At 42.9% G+C, this 25,271-nt stretch overlaps 1 protein-coding gene across 3 annotated transcripts in view; it reads right to left on the reverse strand.

The window, feature by feature from the left end:
- Positions 1–13,607, reverse strand: part of PLA2R1 (phospholipase A2 receptor 1) — a 129,343-nt gene extending 115,736 nt beyond the window's left edge. For 2 of the 3 annotated variants that reach the window (XM_009182309.4, XM_003907525.4), the window contains exon 1: positions 12,309–13,605. In XM_009182309.4, coding sequence (XP_009180573.2) covers positions 12,309–12,876 — 568 coding nt within the window. In that variant the 5' untranslated portion in view covers positions 12,877–13,605. Of the gene's footprint in view, positions 1–12,308 lie in introns of all 3 variants that reach the window. The other variant, XM_009182310.3, reaches the window with a different exon arrangement.
- Positions 13,608–25,271: the final 11,664 nt, after the last annotated feature.

The following is a 25,271-nucleotide window of genomic DNA, read 5'->3' on the forward strand; positions in this document are numbered from 1 at the left end:
GAGCTGGATGGAACTGTAAAGGTTATTTAACTGAACCAATCTTTTACTTTTTTTTTTTTTCAAATTCATTTTTTTCTTAGAAGTTTTATATCTATCTACTATATTCAGTCCAGGTGTAGCTTTATTTACATGCATTCATTTATAACTTAAGAAAGAAGAAAATAAACTGCTATAGATTGTCGCCAAACATGTTGAAGTAGCTGACTTGAAATTTCAGACGACAAAGATCTAGCATGTGCTTAATGTGGCATGGTTTGGGAACCCTGCAGACAGAAGGATATATATGTCATAGTGTTTGCCTGCAAGGATGTCACATTCTCCCTGGGAATCCCTGAAATACACAGAAAAAAATTATAACTTAATGCCAACATATATTTTGACATAGGAGATACAAGCAAAATGGTGTGCCATGAGGTTGGAGTCTAAAGCCTGGGGCCATTATTGCAGTTTGATCTGTCTGTGTGAACAGCAGACTGGAGGTACCTACAGGAAGTTTCTCCTGAGGCCCCTCCACTTGACCTTCTGCACCCCTTCTGATCACCTCTACTTGCCTTTGGTGTTCCCTTTAGCTTTAGACAGCTCTTCTCTTAGAACTAGTTGAATGAAGGTTTGAAGTGTTAAGTGAGTAGGATAAGATTTGTACTGTTAAGCTTTTGTGAAGTTTCTGCATTTTTAACAAAAAACACTTGGAAGAAACAATAAAACAGCAATTTCAATGGTGGCATTTTAGGCAAACAAAGGACTTTCTGGTAATCAATAAATTATATCATGAAGGTGTTCACCTAATCCAACTATACACATAAAGTCAGTCTCTGTGCCGCTCCATTAAGGGAACCGGAAGGAAAAGTTCCAGTGCATGGTTCACATCAAGTGCAATGCGTAAGACAAGCTATTAGAAAGCCACAGCATGCAGGCTGCAGCCCAATTTCAATCTCCTACCCCAGTCCATAGGTTTGAAATTGCTTCTACTCCATCTACCCACAGAGCTAGCGCTGGGCTCACGCCCTTCCTGCCCTGCAGCCTCTCTTGACTCTGTCCATTTCCTTGCTGTTCTGACAGTATCTAGGTTTCAGCAGGGACACAGTCCAGAAGGAAATGGGGAGGGCATCTCTCCTCTGTAACCAATCTGAAGGTGAGCAGCTTCTCTCTTGAGATGTATTGACCTTTTCCAGCTTCACAAATTTGGGTTTGTCTCTATCTGTTCCATCTAGTGAACAATGGATTCAGAGCTGATTGCATTCCTAAGATTACTCTGTAGCAGGAAGGGATACTGTAAGCTGCTGAATCAAGTCCTATTCATGGCCGAGTGATGCAGAAAATCTGGATTCTTAACATAACCTTTCAAACCAATAAGTGAGGAATTTCCCATGCTTGCAGCAATCAGCATGTGCATGGTTCTTCAAAGAACAGATCCACGGAACAAAGTGAAAAGTGGGCCAGCCCTTCCTACCTCTCTCTGCATGAAAATGTGCATTTTATCTCAAATCATCTGAGTTTTCATGTGTCTCTTAATCTGAAGCTTTTGAGTTCCTGTCAATTGCTTTCTATTAATCAACTAAAAAGTTAACCAAATATATATATATATATTTTTTTTTTTTTTTTTTTGAGACGGAGTCTCGCTCTGTCGCCCAGGCTGGAGTGCAGTGGCCGGATCTCAGCTCACTGCAAGCTCCGCCTCCCGGGTTTACGCCATTCTCCTGCCTCAGCCTCCCGAGTAGCTGGGACTACAGGCGCCCGCCACCTCGCCCGGCTAAGTTTTTGTATTTTTAGTAGAGACGGGGTTTCACTGTGTTAGCCAGGATGGTCTCGATCTCCTGACCTCGTGATCCGCCCGTCTCGGCCTCCCAAAGTGCTGGGATTACAGGCTTGAGCCACCGCGCCCGGCCCCAAATATATTTTTAAAGAAACCTCTTTGTCCTGTCTCAGAACTTCCTTCTCTTTCTCTGTCCTAGCATTGTCCTTAACTCTGAGCCTTCTTTATTCTCCTATAGCTTCTGAACCTGGATAATCACCATCTCCACAGGGTCGTGGATCCCTCTTGATAAATCTTTTCACATGTTCTCTTCCCTTTTCTCTCTAACCTCCCCAAATTGCCTCTCCAAGTTCCATGAGGCACACAATAGTCTTTCTCACATGTGGGAAAAATGAAACCAAGCATAATCAGTGCCACCGGACTGCAGTTCTGTGAGGCTTCAAATTGCCTGTTACTAACCCCTGTGCCAGGAGGAGTTTACCCTTTCAGACTGTCCTTGCCACTCCCTGGCCATTCCTGTTCCCTCCTCTGTCCTCCTGCTCTGTCCTCATTTAGCAGTTGCTGACCCTGGCAGAAAATCTTCTCTCTTCCGTGATTCTTTGCTAGACCTCTGTATCTTACCAATGAATTTTTAAACTGAGTTGAAAACATTCTTCTTCCTTTTAGCTTTTTGTCACTTCTCCCATTGTTTTACCTTTATTTAACTGGAAAGTACCTAACAGACATTGCTGGTGTAAAAATCATTATTTACAGCAGCTCCGTGATTACCTTATACACTCTGTTGAAAATATACCATCTCAGTCAAAAACGTGCCTCATTACAAAGTGCAAGTTAGGGCAAGGACAAAAAGACAGAACATTGTTAAGATGCCCTCACAAATGCCTGCATATTAAAGCCTGGAAATGATTCAAAGACTGGGTCACAAAAAACCAACAAAACCAGAAAACAACTCCATCATCAACCAAAACAACTCTGGAAATGATATGGCATGACTGAAAACAAAAGTGCTTACAATGAGCTATCCATCTTAGCTGCTTTGAGAGTATGGCCATTAAAAAAAAAAAAAAAAAAAAAAAAAAAACATTTACTACAGTGCAAGGTAGAAATGTTAAAAACAAAAACAAAAACAAAAAAACAACGTTTAGTGGTAGGTAGAGTGTTAGTCCCTGTATTGATTTGCTACTAGAGTTGCCATAATAAAATACCACAAACTGAGTGGCCTCAAGGACAGAAATTTCTTTTCTCATAATTCTGGAGGCTGGAAGCGTGAGATCAAGGTGTGGCAGAGTTGGTTCCTTCTGAGGGCTGTGAGGGAAGGATGGGATCCTGGATTCTCTCCTTGGCCCCTGGAGGACTACCTTTTCCCTGTGTCTCTTCACATCATCTCTCTATGCATATTTCTGTGTCCAAGTTTCCCCTTCTTATGAGTATACCAGTCATAATAGACTAGGGCTACCCTAACTGCCTCATTTTAACTTGTTTACCTCTGTGAAGACCCTATCTCCAAGTAAAGTCTCATTTTTATATGAATTTGGTGGTGGGGGGAAACAAAATTCAAGTCACAACCATCCCTATCATTCTTATTCAGGCTGTCTGCATCATTTGCAGGGTCCAGGGTACAATGAAAATATGTGGTCTTGGCTGGACATGGGGAAGTCAAGTCAATGTCCCTTTCCCTTGGGCCCACAACAGATTGCAACCTCTGAGCTATAACATGCTTGGAATATAGTACCTGGACTGAGGATACGTGACACGTTCCCACTCAGCCCTCACAGAACCCACAGAAGTGCTACTAGTCCAGTGGTGACAGATGCTGCTTTGCACTGCCTGGAAATGCCACAAGGCATCTACTCCCAGGGCCCAGGCCTCCAGTCCCCCAACTTCAATGCAACCCGGTTGCCACTGTGTGCAGAAGGCAGCAGCAACTGTGGGGCAGGAGTGTGGGGGAGGCAGCTGAGAACCCATCCCAGGGAGGTAGACAGGGGACCCCAGGCAGAATTGAACAGAGGCTCCAAACCTCTGGCTTGAGTTCCATTGTTCCACTGGACATCACGCACAGCACACAATTTCAAAGATAGAAATAATTATGAATCCCAAGGCCCCTATCCATGGAGCTTTAAACCCTAAGTGCAAAGAAGGCCCTTCTGACTATAGGACTCTGTGCGACTGCACTGGTTATATCCCCATGAAGCTCTCCTTGTTTGCATTTGAACAAGGTTAACATTATGGAAAAAAGACCTTGGCAAACTACAGAGCACTTCTTTTAGGGCAGAACTGCTTAAAACTAGGAGAGTATCTGCCTTGGTTTTCCCATCTGCACAATGGGTTTAATAGTAATGCTGGGGCTGGGTGTGTAGTTCACATCTGTAATCCCAGCACTCTGGGAGGCCGGGGCTGGAGGACAACTTGAGACCAGGAGTTTGAGACCAGCCTGGGCAACATAGCAAGACCCCTTCTTTACAAAAAGTTTAAATTTATAATAAAAAGAAAAAATAATCGTGCTAGCCTCACAAGACCTTGATAAGGGTTATCTCAGTTATGATGATCACTTTATAAATATTAATAAAAATAAAAGCCAATCTTAACTTTGAATATGAATGGTGCCAAAGAGCAGCAAAATGAAAAAAATGTTTATAGTTAAATAATTACTTTGAGATTCCTGTTTATATTTTCATAATTGAAAAGTTCTCAAGAGCAGAATACCAAAAGCTAGAAGTGGTAACACTATTTTATTTCCATATTTCTTTGGAACTGTAGTTGTCTGGAAAGTATCATAAATTAAACAGCCAAGTGATTATGACTTTTCTGTTTTGTTTAGCTCTGTGTCACAGAACCCAAGTTACAGAAATTCTAATTATAATTTTCTAATTTTCTTGAGTGGCTTTATAAAATGTTTTTCCCTAAATGACTTTATATAGTGTTTATATGGTGTTCTTTTGTTTATTTTATGAACAATAATATTTCTTTTTGCTTTGATCAGTTCAAAATATAATTTATGCTCCTAGCTATGCATTGGAACATCTCCAAAAGGCTCTCAAGCATAATTTCTAAAAAGAAAAATGGAGGGAAGGGTTTATAAATGTCTTAAATCGATTACTTTGATAGATTCCATGAGGATTTGCGGCATTAGGATTGAGTTCAGAAGAGGCAACACAAGGGGATCGTTTCTTCAGATAACTTGATATAAATAAGCAGATTGTTAGGTCAAAGAAGAGGAGCTGCAGGGACAACTAAGCCATCTGTGTGGCCCCATCTTTCCTGTTATGGGCTTGGAACCTGCATTGTGTGGTATCAGTTACGGTGACAACCAACAATAGGAAAATAGTTAGAGGCTTAACGAGAAAGAGTAAATAGGACCAGGAAAACTGGACATCTATGCTGACTCACAAAGGCTTGCCAGGAAAGGAGGCAGGCAGAGAAGGTGGGATGAGAAAAGTATGAAGGGGAAGAAACACTGAGGGATGACAAACAGAAACGGGAGAAATGGAGTCAAGATGGCTAGCATGATTCATGGCCAGGAAGGGCAGCTAAACCACTATCTGATCACACTTTTACTGAAATTCCATCTCCAGATTAGTAGAATGGCTCATTGCCTAGGGACATCAGAATTGCCTAGAACAATACACAAATCAATAGCTTTGCACATTTCTGCTTTAGGAAAATACCACTCCCACTTGTGAAAGGAGGGGTTTGGAAAAGGAGGAGTTGCAGAGAGCAAGAGGCTGGCCTCCTGTTCTTCCTGCTGTGAAACCAAATCGTATGCTCCTGTCGTGCAGCAGGATACAGAATGAACCATACCATGGGGTCACAAGGCTATTCAGGGATCCTTTGCATTAGTGCTGAGTGCTTGATTCAAACCCCATGCTACAAGCTCCTGTGGGCACAAGTTGCTTAACCCTTCTTCATCTGTAAAAGAAGGGTATGTATTAATATTGCCTACCTGTTTAGGTGAGGAGAAAATGTGTCGATGTAAGTAAAATAACAAAGAGTAACGACTCCCCAACTTTTAGAAAATACTAGAAGCAGTGGAGGGGCATTTTTACCTTTGTATTAGAAACCGAAGCTATGTGGGAAATCTCAGGGCTACAGCTTCTCCCCTCTGCCGCCTCCAGGTAGTGGCTCTTATCGCTGTTTTTCAGAAGGTGGCACCTACCCCTCTTCCTCGCCACTGGGGCCCTCAGCCCTGAACCACTCTTCCCCACATTCACCATGGTTTGATACAGCAGACTCTCCGCTGTTCTCCACACCCCAAAGCCACTTTAGCTTCCACACAGACGACCTAACACTCTGACTCAATGCTTTCCCCACTGCAGGTTGTGGCCCATTTATGGTCATGCAATCAACTGAGCATGTTATGACAAGCTAGACAAAACAAAACAGAATGGAACAGGGGGAAATGTGGCAGCATGTCATATTAGGTAAGAGTATTTTTTTAAAATGAAACATTGTTTCAGTTATACATATGTAGACCTATATGCTGTGGGTTGTGACGTAAAATGTGTTTCTTATTGTGGCTTGCTGACAAAAGAGTCCCAAACTCTACTCCAACCTAGCTTTGCTCAGGACATTGGGTTCCTTGACCTCCTCTGTGGTGAGGACCTTCTTTTGCCTCTTCTCCACTTTGGTGACCACTCCCACAACCATATCACAGATCTGGTTACTACCAAGAATAGGTCCATCTCCAAAACTTGGATTTTGCACTCTATAACCACTACCTCTCCTATTCGGCAATTTTCCCTCATCTCCTAACCTTCACTAACTGTTTTCTTTTGTTACTGTTTTTAAATATATATTTTCCGCTTTTTAAACCCTGTTTCATGAACAAAACTTTCTGTTCCTCAATCTTCCTATTGGGATTGACTTAGCTCAGCTTTAACTATCCAGACCGTTTCTTTGCTGCCCTCCAGAATTACCCTCTTCAAGGTGACAGGAGACCTTCTCTTCAAGGCCCAAATTGAACATGGCACTTCTAAACTTAAACATGCGATCTGGTTCCCCTTTGTGCAAACCCACAAGGCCCTTCTCAGCAGTACCCAATTCACTGGACCAGACTGTTTCCGGAAGCAGGGTGCCTCCAACCAACTCTTCCTCATCAATCTCACGCTTCCACATATAGACATGTTACTGCTTCTAGTTTTGCCTGGGGCCCTACTCTGGTGGTCTACCCCATCCACAGCCCCGGATGAAGCAGCATCCATCCCTGTGTCCACCTCTTGCCCCTACCATGGCCAATTAGCCAGGGGAAGGCCTTCGACTCAAGGGCAGAGCACAGGAACTGACTAGCATGCTGTGAAGAGTGTAACTGGACCCCTCTCCTAGGAAATTAAGGGACTCTTCCCAAGAAGCTAAGGGAGCTACACAGGAAAGTCCTGCTAGTCAAAGCCAAAGAAACTAGTCAACAGATAGAACAACCAAGCTGGAGACACCATAGAGCCCCAGAGACAGAGAGAAACACATAAAGTAATGCTTCATGTCAGTGGCCAGTACCTGTGTCCCAGAAGATCTGGCTGCCCTGAAGAACCTGTCCTGGGTCCCCCTTGAGATCCTGGGACCATTACAACAACTCCACGTTTGCTTGAGTGACCTTCAGTGGGCCTCTTTCCTTGAATCCAAAAGAGCTCAGAAGGGAACTTTCAGCTCACTGAACTTTCACTGTTGCCTGACACATGATCCTGTGCCTTTGCACATGAAATATGCATTCCCAGGAATGCTCAGTCTCCTTTTTCCTATATGGCAACTGCCTACTTATCCTTTAGGAAAACAAATGTTTTTTTATGAGCCTCCAGCTCCCCAGGCCAGCGCCTCCTCTGCACGCCTTCAGCACTTTGCTCATCTCTGGTTATCATAAGACCTCTCTCGCTGTTTTGTAATTGTTTGTGTTTCTGTATCTGTCCCTGCACTCTCAGCCTCTTGGGGCCAGTGTCAATCCTACTCATGTTTTTACCTCCCCAATCTGGAGGTGGGTAGCAGATTCTGTTGGTTCCCTCCTCACACCCTCTAACCTGGAGCTCACTCACCTGCAGACAGTCCCTGTGCACTCCCAGTGACTTTCTGTGGCTCTCTGCCTGAGTGTTTCAGGGAGACCAGGAGCACCAGGGGGTGAATGCCCCAGGAGTGACCCTTAGACAGCAAGAGGTGGGAGTTGGTGGATAAATACTTCAGCTTCTTGCCTGTCGGTGGGTCCACTGAGTTCTCTACAGTTCCTCAAAGGGTCCTTTGTGAAACTGAGTCCCAGTGGCCTGTGGTGGCTTTCTTCCCTCCCTGGTCTCATGTCCTCACTCCCTTACCGTGCTTTCTAGAATCACCTCCTAAAAAAAAACTACTTGCACCCTAATGAACACATGTCTCAGGAATTGCTTTTGGATGAGCCCAAGTAAAACAGGGAGATAAAACACATAGTGCCTGACAGATAATGAATGACTGAGGTCATCAGCCTCTACGCCTCTTTCCATCGGCACAGCATGTCAAGAGACACCCTGTACACCCAACCCTGTTTCACTATATTCTCCCAAGTTAGGACCTGATGGCAAGCACACTGACCACACACTCATCAGCACCCTCACCTCCCTTGGTCACTGGTCATTTAGAAGAGCCTACCCTGAGAGTCCCCAGGCACTGACACAGACTTGGGTTCTTTCCACTCCTGCTCTGGGAAGCTGAGCACTACAGAAGGAAACTCTCCTACGATATTAGTTGGGGACCATTTCACATTGATCATTTTTCAACCCTCAACAAAGCTTCAAAACCATTTTACTTGCCCCCTGATCATTTCCTTCAGCAATGACTATGCCCAGCTTTCACCAGGATGCTCCATCCTCTTCTTCTTTCTCCCCTCTGTCCTCTTTGTATCTGGAGTACTTGAGTGAGTGAAGTTAGCATGTCTTAGCACTTGCTAGAAGAAGGGCTCAGATTCTGATCAGGGAAAACGAACCACAATCAGGCTCCTTGGAATAACCAACCAGAACAAAGGTCCCCAGCCTTTTCTGCACCAGGCACTGGTTTCATAGAAGACAAATTTTCCACAGACCAGTGGGGTGGTGGGGTGGGGGATGGTTTCGGGATGATTCAAGGGCATTACATTTATTGTGCACTTTATTTCTATTATTATTACATTGTAATATATAATGAAGTAATTATACAGCTCACCATAATGTAGAATCAGGGGAGCCCTGAGCTTGTTTTCCTGCAACTAGACGGTCCCATCTGGGGTGATAGGAGACACTGACAGATCATCAGGCATTAGATTATCATAAGGAGTGCAACCTAGATCCTTCGCATGTGCAGTTCACAATAGGGTTCATGTTCCTTTGAGAATCTAATGCCACCACTGATCTGACAGGAGGTGGAATTCAGGCAGTAATGTGAAGGATGGGGAGCAGCTGTACATACAGATGAAGCCTCTTTTGTTCACTGCTGCTCACCTTCTGTTGTGTGGCCCAGTTCCTAACAGGCCACAAACTGGTAGGTGGCCTGGAGGTTGGGGATGCCTGAACTAAAGGTAGGAGGAGATGAGCTTCTGACCTGCCAAGTACAGTGCTGTACACAGGGTAGTAAATAATTGTTATGGGGCTGTCAACCTGTCAAAATAGTCTGGATTGGCCAGAGGAGGAGGGCGCCATGGTGAGAGGGCAGCAAAAGGACAAAACTTAGATTAGTACTATTACTAGCTCCATTTGACAGATGAGGAAACTGAGCTACTGACGGGTGAAGTACTTGTCCAGGGTCACACGATGGTAAATGGCATAGTCAGGATTTGAACTCAGACCGTCTAGCTCTGAAGCCCAATAACTTAACTACTGCATAATACTGTATCTACTGACTTTTGAATACAGAATTGTATTGCCCATTTTTACACTGTTGAAAAAGACATACCCAAGACTGGGAAGAAAAAGAGGTTTAATTGAACTTACAGTTCAACATGCCTGGGGAGGCCTCAGTATCATGATGGGAGGCGAAAGGCACTTCTTCCATGGCAGTGGCAAGAGAAAAATGAGGAAGAAGCAAAAGCAGAAATCCTTGATAAACCCATCAGATCTTGTGAGACTTAGTCACTATTAAGACAATAGCATGGTAAAGATCCCATAATTCAATTACCTCCCCCTGGGTCCTTCCCACAACACGTGGGAATTCTGGGAGATACAATTCAAGTTAAGATTTGGGTGGGGGCACAGCCAAACCATATCAAGAATTATTGATAAATCATTGGAAAATCATTACAATACAATATATCATCTGCCTCCCAAGGCTGGCATGCTTACAATACATATCAGATCTATAAATAATACATATCAAACAATTCAGATAAAAATGCTGTATGTATAATCTGCTGTACATTATCACATAGCCATTATTAGTGGATTGGAAATGAAAATGAGCGTGCGTTTTCCTCTCAGTTGCTCTGTGGATGTCAATCGTGGCTAAAGTGAGTCAATGTGGTACAGTGAACACAGCAGTAAACTGAGGCACCCCAAAGCGTGGCTAACTACATGGCAGCCATATTTCAATTTCCACATCTGAAGAACAGAGGGCTAGAGTAGACAATGTCTCAGGTCCTTTTCAATGTTAAGATTTTGTTTTTCCATTTTGTATTGACAGTAAAAACTTGACTTCATACCTGTCTAGCTTACACTTGAAATTCTACTGATGCAGATGACTGGAATCAGGGAGGGAGCCTGTGCGAGGATTGGTACATAACCTCTGTGCTCCTTGGAAAATGAGCAGCAGTATTTTCATATCTGAAGAATCTCTATGCCAACTATTTCGACCTTGTCAGATTTGCAAATTGCACCTGGTAGGTACAAGGGCTAGCAGATGGCTCTAATTTCAGAGTGCCCTTCACTACTAAAAAAAAGACACTGATGAGAATTTGTCTTAGGCCAGGATTTGGGTCTGCTACATATAAAAAGGATTAGCCCTTCGCTCAGAGATCACCAGCACATACTCTCTGTGTGGCCCAGTCCAACTTCTGTCCTGTGGGCTGCTGCCCTGTTCTACCACCTAGTGCCCAGTCAAAACCCACATTTTAAAACGCAAAGGAATAACCACTGCATGGTAAACTTAGTGGAAAGGAATCAAACATACCACAGGATCAGATGTGCATCCACAGGAGCAATTTTTACCGAATTGACCAAGAAGGTAAGAGCATCTCTGACTTTGGTCACTTTAGAATAAGAATGGTTTTGTTCTACCTGCCCCTGATTAAGCCTCCAGGGATCTTAGGAAACACAGTCTAAAAAAGATTACCTCAAAAATGTAGATATATTCTACTGGGGAGGAAAAAATGTGAACGCAGATATTGATCACATTTTGTGTTACCCCTTCTCTCCAAACTTATCTCCAAAGGCAGAGAGGATGGAGTCTGTCTGGAGTCTCCTCCTGACATATTTAACTCCCTCCTGTCCCCCTCCTACTTGCATATATGGACTTCTGCACTTAGGCGCAGGCTTCTCTGCCTGAGGTGGCCCATTCTCGAATGCGGACCCCTGCAGGCCAGAAATCTCCTTCCATCTCTTTACACATCCTTCTGAGTCTCATGTGTAGTAGGTGCTCAATAAGTGTTTGCTGAATTGGTCTGTGTGCGCAGGTGCGTGTTTGGGGAGTAACTTAATTCTCAGGGGTCCCATGTATATAACAAACCCCATTTTTCCTCTGACAGAGACTAAGGCACAAAGGCTCCAGATCGCACAGCTCATGGAGTCACTGGGGCTCCTCTCCCTCACCTGGTCTGATGTTTTCAGGCCGGGCGCGGTGGGTCACGCCTGTAATCCCAGAACTTTGGGAGGCCGAGGTGGGAGGATGACTTGAGCCCAGGAGTTCAAGACCAGCTTGGGCAACGTGGTGAAACCCCGTCTCCACCAAAAAAACAAAAACAGCTGGGCGTGGGGGCGCGCACCTGTGGTCCCAGCTACTCGGGAGGCTGAGGTGGGAGGATCACTTGACGCCTGGAGGCAGAGGCTGCAGTGAGCGGAGATCCCGCCATTACACTACATCCTGGGCGACACAGCAAGATTCTGTCTCAAAAAAAAAAAAAAAAAAAAAAAAAGTTTTCCTTCAGGAAGGGGTGGACTGGGGAGGCCTGGCTTGGGGGTCACTCCGCAGGTGGCGGCGCACACTCTGAGCGCTTGTTTTGCAAGGGGACGAACTGAGCCTTTTTTTTTTTTTGCCATCATTTATCCGAGATGCGATCGGTCCAAATAAGCAGCTCTCGGAAAGTTTCCGTTTTGAAACTTCTCCGACACTCCTATTCCGGGCTGGCTCCGGGTGCCAGAGTCCAGAGGAGCTGCCTGCGAGACCAAGCCCCGCCCCCCGCCGCCGGACCCCCGCAGGAGCCAGGAGGGTGCTGGGCCGCGGGAGTGGGGTGCTGGGCCTAGACATGAGGCTGCAGGACACCACTCCCTCCCCCCATGCTCAAGACTGCTGACACACGAACCCCTACAAACGCGGCCGCCCTTGCCCGCCAGCTTGGCCCCTAGCTTCACCCCTTCTTCCTCTCCCTCGACCACCCCGACCCCCCTCCCCAACGTACCGATCCAGTCCCCGACCCTGGGAGACTCACCCCGCCACTCCAGGAGCCGCTCGGGGGTTAGCGCCGCCGCCACGTCCTCGGCGTAGCCCCTCGGCGCCCCCAGCAGCAGCAGCAGCAACAGCAGCAGCAGCGACGGCGACAGCAGCATCGCTAACCACTGGGCTCGCCGGGCGCCCCTTGTCCCGGGAGCCCACAGCCGCACCCCAAGCACCCGGCCCTGCAGCGCGGAGGCGGATCCGCAGCCTCCTCCGCGCCCCACCCCTCCGGGGGCCTCAATACTCCTGGGCCCTGGAGACCCACTCCGCCACCCCTGTCGCCACAGTGAACGGACACTCGGGGCTCTGGCTGGGACGCGGGAAAGTCCCCCGCGTTTTCCCCGCCCTACCCACTGCGGCTTGGGGAAGGAGGAGGAGGAGGGGTGAGCCATCTGCCCATCCCAGAAATTCCTGCCTTTGGGGTGGGGACAGGAGCAGTGAGGTTGCCCAGCGCACACTCCCTGCTCCTCCAGTTCGCAGCCCCGCTCTCTCCTTTCCGGGGGAGGCCGAAGAGGAGTTGTGGGTGAGCGATTTGAGAATCTCCAGGACAAGGAGCCTGACATCCGGGTTTGCAAACCACCCGGATTCTGGAAAACACCGCGGGTTTGCAGCCGGCAGCTTAGAGTGAACCCAGCTGCTCTGCGACCCGGGCGCTTTGGGAGCGCCCTGGACTCCTCTAAAATGTGGAGCACTGGAAACCCCTGAGGGGCCACCCCGTGGTCTACCTTCCTTGCCACAGAGTAACCCAAAGATTCTTTTATTGTTCAGCTCCTTCGGTTTTGAAATAACCTCCTCTTTACATCTCCTTTGATCCCCCAAGCCCCGCAAAGTAGCCAGGGTCCCTATTACCCATTTTTACAGCTGAGAAACCCTGCCCAGAAAGTCGAAGTGCTTTGCCCTAGGTTACTTCCTAATCCAGCAAAAGTTTCTCTGTAGTAAGTAGGGCAGTCCTGGCTAGAATGTAGTCCTTCTAACTGTCCTCCTTCAAATAACCAGCAGAACACTGTAAGTGTTTAATATTCTGAGAACAGGCTTATATAAGACCTTTCCTCAGCGGGACCTTGACATTAGTCGTTAAAACATAAGAGAGGGGGAGGGGAGGGCAGAAAGCAGAGCCTGGAAGGAAATGCCCAGCAGGGAGGAGGATTGAAGGTCAGAGCTAAAAGTGGAAGAAGGGAAAGTGGTTGTCTTGGCCACTGCCTTAACGAAAGGTGCTCAGTCCTGCAGGAACCTCAGAGAGCCTCAGAACTGTCTGTCTGAGGACAAAAGGGGCAAGCGTTTATCCATGGACTTTATCCTTCCCTGTTGGTAAGGGAGCTCCTAGAGATTAACTCTGCTGCACTGTTCTACAGCAGTGGTGAGTTTCAGGCATGGTTCCACGCTTTGTCTCTGAGAAGCCCTGGGTGCATAGCATGGCAAAAGGTGAGGCGTTGTCAGGTTGTTTCTCAGGGGGGTGGGGGACAGGGGGACAGCTAGGGGAGACAGGCTGCAGAGGGGGCTGGAGTAAGAGGTGAGTTGAGAGGATGTGAGAGGTTCCAATGTGTGTAGAGTCTATAACGTATCATTACATGTAGAATTCAGCATCCCTGCTTGAAAACATGCAGAAAAGAGATGCTTTAAGCCTAGTAGATTACACAGACTTCAGCTACAAACTATGTATCCATCTCTCCTATAGTCTCAGAACTACATTGCTATGGGAATATCCCCATAGTATTGTAATAGAAGATTTGGCCCTGCCTGAGCAGGTTGGCGTGCATTGCAGCAGGCAAGTGCAATGCATGTGGCATAATTAGGTCATAAAATGGGACACTGATGCTAATCTCTGGTGAGGTCCAGGGCAGTAACAGTAAAGGGGAGAAAGACTAGGCTGGAGTGGGCATAGAGGCCTAAGTGTGCTCAGATAGTATGGTGGATATTGGGAGGAAGAGGCTGTTCCAGGATGGGAAGAAGTTGTGAAAAAAATATATATATTATACAAAGGTTAGAGTGAGAACTGCTTGTATGGGAGAGAGTGAGGCATGCCTGGTTGAAATAAAGGGCAGCCACTGGGGCACCCTGACGAATGAGGACAGTTGCTGGGACATTGGGCTACCTCTCACTGGCTGTGCACCAGTGTGAGTTGTCCACGTGCTACGGGCCTGTTTTAGTCTCTGTATAATGAGGGGGAAAACAGCCTCCCTTGACCCATAGCAGATACAATTCTGAAGTAGCAGAGCTAGGACTATGAGTAGGATAAGAAGGGAGAAACAAACCTTATTTCATCTTCAGAGCAATTAGTATAATGAAGAGAGGTGATGACAGCTTTCTGGCCTACCAACCCCATATTTTCTATTCAACCATTAGAACACTCAGAAAAGAGCTACTTTTTCTTTTCTTTCTTTTTCTTTTTCTTTTTCTTTTTTTTTAAATCTGTTCCTGAAACACTGCAGCTTTGAAATGGAAATCTGTGGTAAAGAGCTTTTTAACCTTCAAGAAAATGACCACCACCCATATCCTGGTCTCATATGTGTTTCAGGTTCATGAGGCAGTGTAGGGTCATGGTTAAAAGAGGCAACTCTGCTACTTACCAGCACACCACTTAGTTTGCCCCAGCCTCAGTTTGCCTCTATGTAAAATGGAGATAATAATGTTTGCTTCATTGTGTGACTGCATTAAACGAGCTAATGTATGCAGAGTGCTTAGCACAGTGCTAGCACACTGTAAAGTTCACCTCTGGGAGCTGTGGGTGTGTGGGGAGGGCATGAGGAGCACAGAGCAAGAGCAAAGGAGAGCTTAGAAGCCATGCTGCAAAGCGCTGTGCTAGTGGTAATTATGGCTCTGGACTCCAGCTGGGGAACACGGTGGGCAGGGCTCAGTGCCTGCTGGCCTTTGTACAGCTTCCTATTGCTTCCCTTCTCCTTTGGAATTGGAATTCATTATTTATATCTCTCACTTGAATGTGAATTCCAGGACAGCACACTTCCTGGCACTTAGTCATCTCTCAGTTTCTGCTGAATGAGCGAAGGAATAAGGGAAGAAAAGAAAGAGGTTGTAAGAAATGCAGTCAGTCTTTACTTAACGTCATCTATAGGTTCTTAGAGACTATGATTTTAAGCAAAATGGCATATAATAAAACCAATTTTCTTTTTCTCATCAATGTCATAATGAAATCACGTTGAAGGAAATAATGTTATTTGAGGACCTGTTATATGTCATTTCACTCAAAATTGCAGTTTCCAAGAACCTGTTCATGGTGTTAAGTGAAGACTTCCTGTACAGTGTGTGGGGTCATTTGAAACTTGAGAAAAATATTAAAACTTTGAATTGTATTGATAGTGAAGAAAATGGGATTTAAAACTCAATGTATAGATTGTGGTTTGTCAAAATTAACAAATTTTTTGAGCACTGTATGAATCAGGGTATCATCAAGAAAGGGTGAGGTCCTGGTTTGTTGAACATTTACCCAAGGGACTGTGAACCCCAGAAATTTGAGACGGGCCTCAGTTAATTTAGAAAGTTTATTTTGCCAAGGTTGAGGACACATACCCATGGCACGGCCTCAGGAGGTCCTGATGACATATGCCCAAGGTGGTCAGAGCACAGTTTGGTTTTATACATTTTAGGGAGACATGAGACATCAATCAATGTATGTACGATGAACATTGGTTTGGTCTGGAAAGGTGGGACAACTTGAAGTGGACAGCGGGGCTTCCAGGGCATAGGTAGATAAGAGACAAGTGGCTGCATTTTTCACTGATTAGCCTCTCCAAAGCAGGCAATCAGATATGCGTTTATCTCAGTGAGCAGAGGGGTGACTTTGAATAGAATGGGAGGCAGGTTTACTCTAAGCAGTTCCCAGTTTGACTTTTCCCTTTAGCTTAGTGATTTGGGGAACCCAAGATATTTTTCTTTCACATCTCCCCTCTTTTCTTCTAAAAAAATCTTTTGAAGGCTGAGCATGGTGGCTCACACCTGTGATCACAGCACTATGGGAGCCTGAGGCAGGTGTATCACCTGAGGTCAGGAGTTCAAGACCAGCCTAGCTAACATGGTGAAACCTCGTCTCTACTAAAATACACAAATTAGCTGGGTGTGGTGGTGCACGCCTGTAATCCTAGCTACTCAGGAGGCCGAGGCAAGAGAATTGCTTGAACCTGAGAGGCAGAGATTGCAGTGAGCCGAGATCATGCCACTGCACTCCAGCCTGTGTGACAGAGCCATTCTCCATCTCAAAAAAAAAAAAAAAAAATCTTTTGGAGAAAATTAGTCTCTGGTTCCAGGTTTTGTCTTTTTATCTGATATCTCATGGCTAGGATGATTTATTCCTAGACAGGTAGGTCCTGAGTTATTAGGAAAGCTCATTTTTAGAAGGTTGTGAAGTCTCATGTCCTATGGAGAAAATAGAGGGAGGAAGGGAGAACAACAACAATAAACAAAAGAACCATTTTGGAAAATTGATGTTGGCCACATTACTCTGAAGTCCATATATCAGTAGGCAGGTATGAAAGTGGCTTAGGTATGTAAATAGGTGGTTGTTATTGTCTTCTGAAGTTCAAGTTGTCTAGCCTCAGTTTGCAGAGCTTTACGTAAGCACAGTTTTGTTTTCAGGGACACCAAATTAGGAGAAAAGGGGAAAAAAGGGAAAAAAATTGAAAACACTGTTTTGAAAACTAATAGCCAAAAAAAATTAGAGTTCAGTCCAAACTGTAGAAAATAATAAAATTGAAAAATATCAGGCAAGACTAGAATTTAACAACAGGTGCACTACAGCTTTGAAACATAATTTTTCTCTCTCCAGTTTCCCGTTTTTAAAGACAAATCATGGTAGGACTGATTTGCTTTACTATACTTGTCCTAATTATTTGCATACAGTGCAGCAAGAATAATTATTTTTTGCATAGGCTTTTAAATCGTCTTTGATGGGACTTTGTTCCATAGAAGGAATCTCAGATAAGACTTTTTTTAAAGCTGAACCCAACGATGAATTTGTGCCGCCTAATACCTATGAGTTGGGTGATCCTTTTCTCTTGAGGTTCCAAGATAAACTTGGAGCTCCTGGGCCTGTCAGAAAGTAAAATTCTTTACTTACCACTGTACAGGGAAGGTAAGAGGTCAGTTTCCCCAAGGGCTTTTATTGACTCCATAAGTCAAGTTTGATTCCTTAAAGGAATGCACACCATTAAAACCCTGGTAAAATAACCAATTTCTCCAATTGTGTCTTGTTGCAAAATGAAAATAGATTCTTATTGCACTTATGCAAATAACTGTATTGCCATAAGTTAAGAATATCCACAAATAGTTTCCAAATTCTGGAGAAATCAGGTAGAGAGAAACAAATATGCTCCAAATTGTGTTTATAGGAGTATACTGAATTGTTAAAGTTGTCAATAGCTCAAAAGAAAAGTTTCCTTGACTCTGAAAAAAGCAAAACGAAGGATCAGCAACATTTAAAGCACAAATCAAAAAGATTACTTTAGTCTTCTATCAGTTCATTTTACACAGTTAACTCCTGTTCTGCTTGATATTCATGAACATTTCAGCTCTCCATGAGAGTCCTGAAAGTTTTTTCTTCTATTCTAATGTCACAGTCTGCAAAGTTATCAAAAAACCTGCATTTAAGAACACCTGTTAGAGTTTTATAGCTGATTATAAAACCACCTCCTAAAGAGGACCAAAACAAGACAACAATTATCTGTGGATGACAAAGAGTTTTAGGGCAGTCATAGTCAAAGACACAATTGATAAGGAAATGTGTTACCTCTGCGGCACACAATAATTTAACATAGCAATTATAAGTATTACTGACAATGTACAGTAAGTCATATCAGAATTATAGGAGTGCCTATGAATTTGGAACAGATACCACATATTTATATAAATACAGCCTAAAGAAAACCAAATACCACTTCATCTTTGGCAATGTTTCCTGTATAATTTTTATACCAGATAAACCAAACAATGTCATTTTTGAACTTTAAGGAACTTAATATCTTAAAGGATTGATTAGGTTAGAAAAAGACATAATTTATAATTTGATTTTGGAAAGTTCATCAAATATCAAAGGTTTAAAACTCTTGATATCACAAAATAAGATCATTCACTTAACCAAAGTGATAACTCAAGGATTTAAAAAAGGAAAAAACCTTCATTCTTTGAGAAAGGAGACTTAACATTCCAAACAATAAGCTAATAAAAACAACATGAAGCCAATTACATTTGTTTTTTGAAATTTTATAAACAACCTATAAAATTTTAATCTTGACCATAAGATACAACTTCCATAAACCTTTTATAACCTTTATTGAGGAGTCAGTTAATGCTTCAAGACAACCTTGTTAATTTGACACAGGGGCCCACATGCTAGTCTTGCATCCCTGTGCCTTTAACATTAATGATTAATTTATAGAGAAACAACTTATTTTATCTTTCAAAATCAGCCTTTACAATCTCATGTGCCCATATTTTCCATGATAGTCCCTGGAATTTGAGTTGAAATAGCTTTAATTTCTGGCCGTGTGTCTTAGAAATGAAGTTTATTTTGATTGACGTCTCCTACAGGGCCTGAAAATGGGGCTTTAATTGCTGTCAGTGTTTAAAATGTAGTAGGAGTTGCTGTCCTTTTTAGACCCAGGAGTCAAAGCCCTGTAACTCAGTGTCACAAGTATTTTAAAAGTGCATACAGAGAGATGAGAGATAGATGAATGTAATAACCTTCATTTAAAAATTTTAATCTCAGTTTTTTTCCTAAGCAAACCAAAACTTAAATAATAATATGACAACTTGATCATATAAAAGTTTTGGGTCTTTAAAAAATAAATCCTCTTATTGTCACTTACACAGACCATTCATGACATGCTTGGACTTTCTGGTTTGTTCTGAACATCCCTCTTTCTTAAACAACCAGTCATTTTACTCTAGGACTCAAGTTACCATACAAGATTCTTTCTCATATGAAATTATTTTCCTTTAAGCTTTCTTACAAAAAAACCCTCTTTATTTTAATAACTTTCTTTACATCTCTTTTATTTCCTGGTTCCTTTTACCTTGCTTTATACATGACCTTTAAATGAACTTTGAATTTGATAAAAATTGTTCACTGTTTTTTTTAAAGGACACATTTGTTTTGAATGTTTTCCTACAAATATATTTTTGTTGGAAAATATCCAAATAATAAAATATATGTTATTTAATTTGATATAACTTTAGATTCTAAATTATGACTATTTTGTCTACAAGTATTTATTCTATTTTATTTACCTAATAATTTTTTTTATCATTTACCTAGATTATTTACAAAAACTGTGACTGTCATTATTTAAAGTTATAGAACCACCATTGCAAAATTGTAATTGAGACAGTGAAAAAGATTTCACCCGACTGACTCCATCTTGCTTCTAACCTCCAAACTGTTCTGTTCATTCCTGGGCATAGGTATAACTAATTTTGGGAGGAACTTAGTTTATAGTTTAGCTTTGAAACAAGGACTGTAACAGTCCTTTCCCAAAACAAACCTTACTGACTGTAGAATAGACCACCTAAAGCCACAAGATTAGAAGATATGGTAATCGTACTAAATTCAAGATGTAGCTTTTTTTATTAAACCAATATCAATATCTTATTAAAGATTACTCAAGCAAAGGTCATTCTGATTTGGGCTGGGTTTATAGTTTTGTAACCCTTATGCCAATATTTTGACAACTTATAGTATTTGGCAGGGATAAGTATGAAATTGCTTGATTTATAAATGCAAACAAAAATGTATGCTGGTAATTCTTAAGACATTTCTAATAATACTTTACCAATAATTTTAAAGCTAACTTATTTATTAAAGATTTTACTTAAGTTACATAAGTTTGAAAAAGCATTTTACTAGTCTTTTCTTTTATCCTGATAAAGTATTTGATGCAAGTGCTTTTATTTTCTTAAGCCAATGAATTGGAGGTTTTTTATATTTTTTCAGTAGTGAAACATTGTGTACACATAAATACACAGACATATTAGGCATGCTGATAGAAATACATCTTATAGATTCATAAAAACCTTTTTTATTTCTATCTTAGGCTATCAGATTCTAGATAAACTATTTCACAACCCCAGGCAGTTGTCAGCTTAATAGCCTTAAATTTGCATATTAAAGGAAACAACTCAGGTGAAAACCAAATAGCAAAATGTATGTCATAAGGTACAGAGAGAAAATATCTGGTGGTCCTAGAGGGATATTAAAGATGGATGCCAAATCAGACAAAAAATTATAGAAATCTATCATAGGATTGTATAAGGAGACCAATTTTATCTACATAGGGACTACCTATCTTTTAACAGGATCTCTGAACTCCGGGCAAAGCTCCCACTGAATCCTGGGTCTCCAAAAAGGAAGAATTATTATGAGTTTAGACCTTGTGATGTTTTTGCAGTGTACTTTAAAAAGTTTTTTTAAAAATAAAGACATTTCCAAGTGTGTAAACCACACTCTTCCTTAAAAAAACAGGAGTACCTCCATGGCAACAACTATTTTAGGCAGGAAAAAAAAAAAAAAAGAAAATACACACACACACACACACACACACACACACCCACGAAAAACAAAACAAAACAAAAAAACCCAAACAAACAAATAGGTAACACAATACAAAAGTAAGCAGTTTAAGAGCTGAGACAAACTTGTCTGTTTTCATTATTGTGGTTCCATAAGGTAAAACAGGCTTCTGCCCTAACAGGAGCCTGCTGCCTTCCCTATTTTCTTTATGGAGCCCCATATATGAGTGCATTTTAGGTCCACCATACAGCAGAGGGTGCAAGAGAAAGGAGAGACAACAGAAGTAAATGAAGAAAACAGAATTCAGGAAACTGAGAAGAAAAACCTTTTGCTCAAAAAAAGACAAAGTCCTAGGTGAAAAACAAACAGAAAAACACGAAGGCATTTTAAATACAAACACACACATATGCACACATACACACACACACACCTTGGATGTTAGCTTTCAATTAAGGTGACTTTTAACCATTGAACTTCTTTAAAAAAAATCTTTTTAAATCCCATTACCGTATTTCAGCTAGGACAAATTGCTGCGATTTCAGAAGTATAGCTATTGATGTTTCGGTTTTGCCTGGCTAGCAAAAAAGTGGTCTTGTTATGTAAGTAAAGTCACTTAGTAGTCAAAATCGAAAATCTTTCCTCTTTTTTTTCCTTTTGTTGATCATTTTTCTCCCCACTACCACACTACTTTTTTTTTTTATATATATTTGTGGGAATTTAACCACTTCAGAAGCCTTGTTCCCCGTAATTTGGAACTTTCTTTGGATTTGATCAAGTCCGACAGAGTTTATCAAACCCAATGGGAAAAAGACCCAACAATGAAAACAGAACCAGACAACCCCCCCCCCCAAAAAAAACACAGTTAAGCAAAACAAACAATTGTACAACTTATGTGATTACTGAGTGCTCTAATGGTAAAGAGAAATTAAGACCAGTTGGTTGTTAACTTTCTCCAAGACAAAAATCCCTGCTCAGCTACTTACCCAGGGGTGGGTCTCATGCTGAAAATGAATCTCCACCATCCTAGAAGCAGAAAAAAAATCATAACTTATATTCCCTGTTGGAAATGAGCTCAAACTCCATGAAGGAGTTACCTGCCTTCCATTGTCATGGAAGCAGAAAAACTTGCCTTCCTTGTTGTAAGCAAGTAAAACTCGAAAAAAAAAAAAAAAAAAAAAGAAAAAAAAAGGCGGGGTTGGGGGAGTTGCAGCAAAATAAACTTTAGATCTTGACCAAATTTTGGGAGATCAGGGATTCTCTGGAGGGGGTGCTCCCAGACTTCCACAAATTGTCCTATTGGTTTGAGCCATAAAGTTAGCTCATGCTGGTACCAAGCACAGAAAGGAGATTTGTTAAAGGTTAGGGACACCTCCACTCAGAATCCCTTCATGGTTACCAAAATGTGAACCCTGAAAATTTATGACAGGTCTCAGTTGATTTAGAAAGTTTATTTTGCCAAGATTGAGGATACATGCCCATAACGCAGACTCAGGAGGTCCTGGTGACATGTGCCCAAAGTGCTCAGAGCACAGTTTGGTTTCATACATTTTAGGGAGACATGAGGCATCAATCAACGTATGTATGATGAACATTTGTTTGGTCTGTAAAGGCAGGACAACTCGAAGTGGAGGAGGGGGCTTCCAGGTCATAGGTAGATAAGAGACAAATGAGTGCATTCTTTTGAGTTTCTGATTAGCCTCTCCACAGGAGGCAATTAGATACACATTTATCTCAGTGAACAGAGGGGTGACTTTGAATAGGATGGGAGGCAGGTTTACTCTAAGCAGTTCCCAGTGTGACTTTTCCCTTTAGCTTACTGATTTTGGGGGCCCAAGATATTTCCCTTTCACAGGACTATTTACAAAGGTGTGGGCAGAGTGAAGGGAACCAAAACAGGGTGGTGAAGCACCCAGCTTCTGGCAAGAATGAACGTGACTGTGTCTCCAAATAATTCTGCTGACTGTAAGAAGCTAAACAAATAAGAGTATATACTTTATAACTGCATTTATAGAAAATTCTGGAAAATGTAAACTGATATGTAGTGACAAAAAAGCAGATCAGTGGTTGCCTGGGAATGGGAATGAAGGGCTAGCATGGACAGAGACTTAGCTGAGCCAAGAAGGAACGAACAAATACTCCAGACAGACTGAATAGAGGTGAGAGTGCACATAAAAGGTGCTTGAGAGACTCTTGTAGCAGACAGATTGGATTGCACTGGGATGTTCTAGGAGCATTGAGACTAAATAAAAAAGCTGGTGCTAGATCCAAGATCATGTTAAGAATTTATGCTAAAGCCAGGAAGAAGTCATTAAGTGGTTTCATTGCGACCAGATTTATGTTTTACATTTTAGAAAGAATGTTTCTGCTGTAGCATAGAGAATGGATGGGGTTGAGCAATTCATAAGGCTTAGGAGGCCGCTGCAGGAGCCTAGATAGAGAGAGGGCAGTTGTCTCGACTACGAAGGAGGCAGTGGAAGGTAAAGAAATCGGAACACACATTTTGAGATATTGAAGAGGAAGGGTCATCAAGATGAAATTTTGACTGAGTGTGTTGGGGAGTAAGAGGGGAAGTTGTCAAGAATGATTTCCCATTTTATGGCCAACCTAATTGCTTCATACACTGAGAAACAGTTTGGGGAAGGTGGAGGATTTCACTTTGGGATATGCTGAAAGACTGATGGGACATCCAGGTGGAGATATCCAGAGGGCAGTTGCATATTATGGGTATCAAAGTCAGAAACAGTCTGGGAGCATAGATTTGGGGGTTATCTGTGGTTAACAATTAAAGCCCTGGGAGCATGTGCAATTTCCTAGGGAGTATAAGTTGAGAAGAAAGGGGAGAGGCCTGAAAGAATCATAGGAAATAACAAAATGTAAGGACAGCTAGGGAAGCACACTGAGATGGAGTTAGAGAGGCAGGAGAAGGTAGGTAGAAAATGTGGTGCTCTGAAAGTTGGGGAGAGTGTTTCAAGGAGATAACAAAAACAGCTTCATATGCTCTGGCGAGGTCAAAGGATTAAGGATAGACACATGTGCTGAATTTTGGGGCAGAGAGGTAAACTATGAACTTGAGAAGAATGCTCTTAAGGGTTGGAGGCAGGAGACACACTGGTGGTTTGAGAATGACTAGGAGCAGAGACAAGGATAGACAACTCTTTCAAGCAGTTTGTAGTTGCAAGGAGAAGGAGAAATGGCTGTATAGTCTGTGGGTATATGATCGGGGAAGAAGGAGAATGTCCGGAGGCAGTTGCATATACGGGTACCAAAGTCAGATACAGGCTGGGAACATAGAATGTTGTTGTTATTGTTGTCATTATTACATTGTTAGATGAGAGATTTAACATGTCTGAACCCTGATGGAAAGACTGTACTAGGGAGGGAGAAGTCAAAAATGCTTACTCTGAGGGAATTTATAGAGTAAGTTCCTTGAGAAGACCAAAGTTTCCAGATCTAAAACTAAGAGGACTCACTTTAGAAAGGAAAGTGGAACCTCTCATATAGTTGAAATGCAGGAAATAATAGTGTAGACCAAGGTAAGCCTGTAAGCTGTGGGTAGAGTTGAGAGTTCTGTCATCTGCTAGCTTCTAGTTTCCCTGAGAAATGACAGAGAAGTTCATCAGCTGAGAATGAAGGGAGAGCTGGAGTTGGAGAGAGCGGGTGAGGCTGGCTTCAATATAAAACAGCAGAGAGAGCTGCTGGGGAGACTGGAAATCTGAAAATCACCAGGGGCCCAAATGCAGTCCAGGACCAACGAATTTACGATGACTCACGTGTTTTCTTAATAATGTTCAGCAGTGCAGGTGTCGGCAGGAAGAAGGTGGGCACTGGGCTTCTTCCATGCTGATGTTACCTAATCAGGATGTTATATGCAAAAGAGTTGAGGATATTGGCAAGGGAAAGGTTGTAGTTCTTGGGAATCTCACTGGACTCAGCTCCATGACCACAGATGGATAGGTGGTGGCAGGCAGAGAGGGCTCTGGGGCCAGACTGCCAGGTTCAGATCATGGTTTTGTCACTCATCAGTTGTGTGACTTGGGCAAGCTGCTTGACCTTCATGTACCATAGTTGCCTCATCTGCAAAATTGAATAATAATAATAGCGCCGGCTGGTCGTGGTGGCTCACGCCTATAATCTCAGGACTTTGGGAGGCCGAGGAGAGTGGATCACCTGAGGTCAGGAGTTTGAGACCAGCCTGGTCAACATGGTGAAATCCCGCCTCTACTAAAAATACAGTAATTAGCTGGGCGTGGTGGTGGGCGCCTGCAATCCCAGCTACTTGGGAGGCTGAGGCAGGAGAATCACTTGAACCCGGGAGGCGGAGGTTGCAGTGAGCCGAGATTGCAACATTGCCCTCCAGCCTGGGCAACAAGAGTGAAACTCAGTCTCAAAATAACAACAACAACAACAACAATAGTGCCCATCTCATTAGCTTGTTTTGGAGAA

The sequence above is a fragment of the Papio anubis genome, chromosome 10 (genome assembly GCF_008728515.1).
Source record: "Papio anubis isolate 15944 chromosome 10, Panubis1.0, whole genome shotgun sequence".
Lineage (NCBI taxonomy): Eukaryota > Metazoa > Chordata > Mammalia > Primates > Cercopithecidae > Papio > Papio anubis.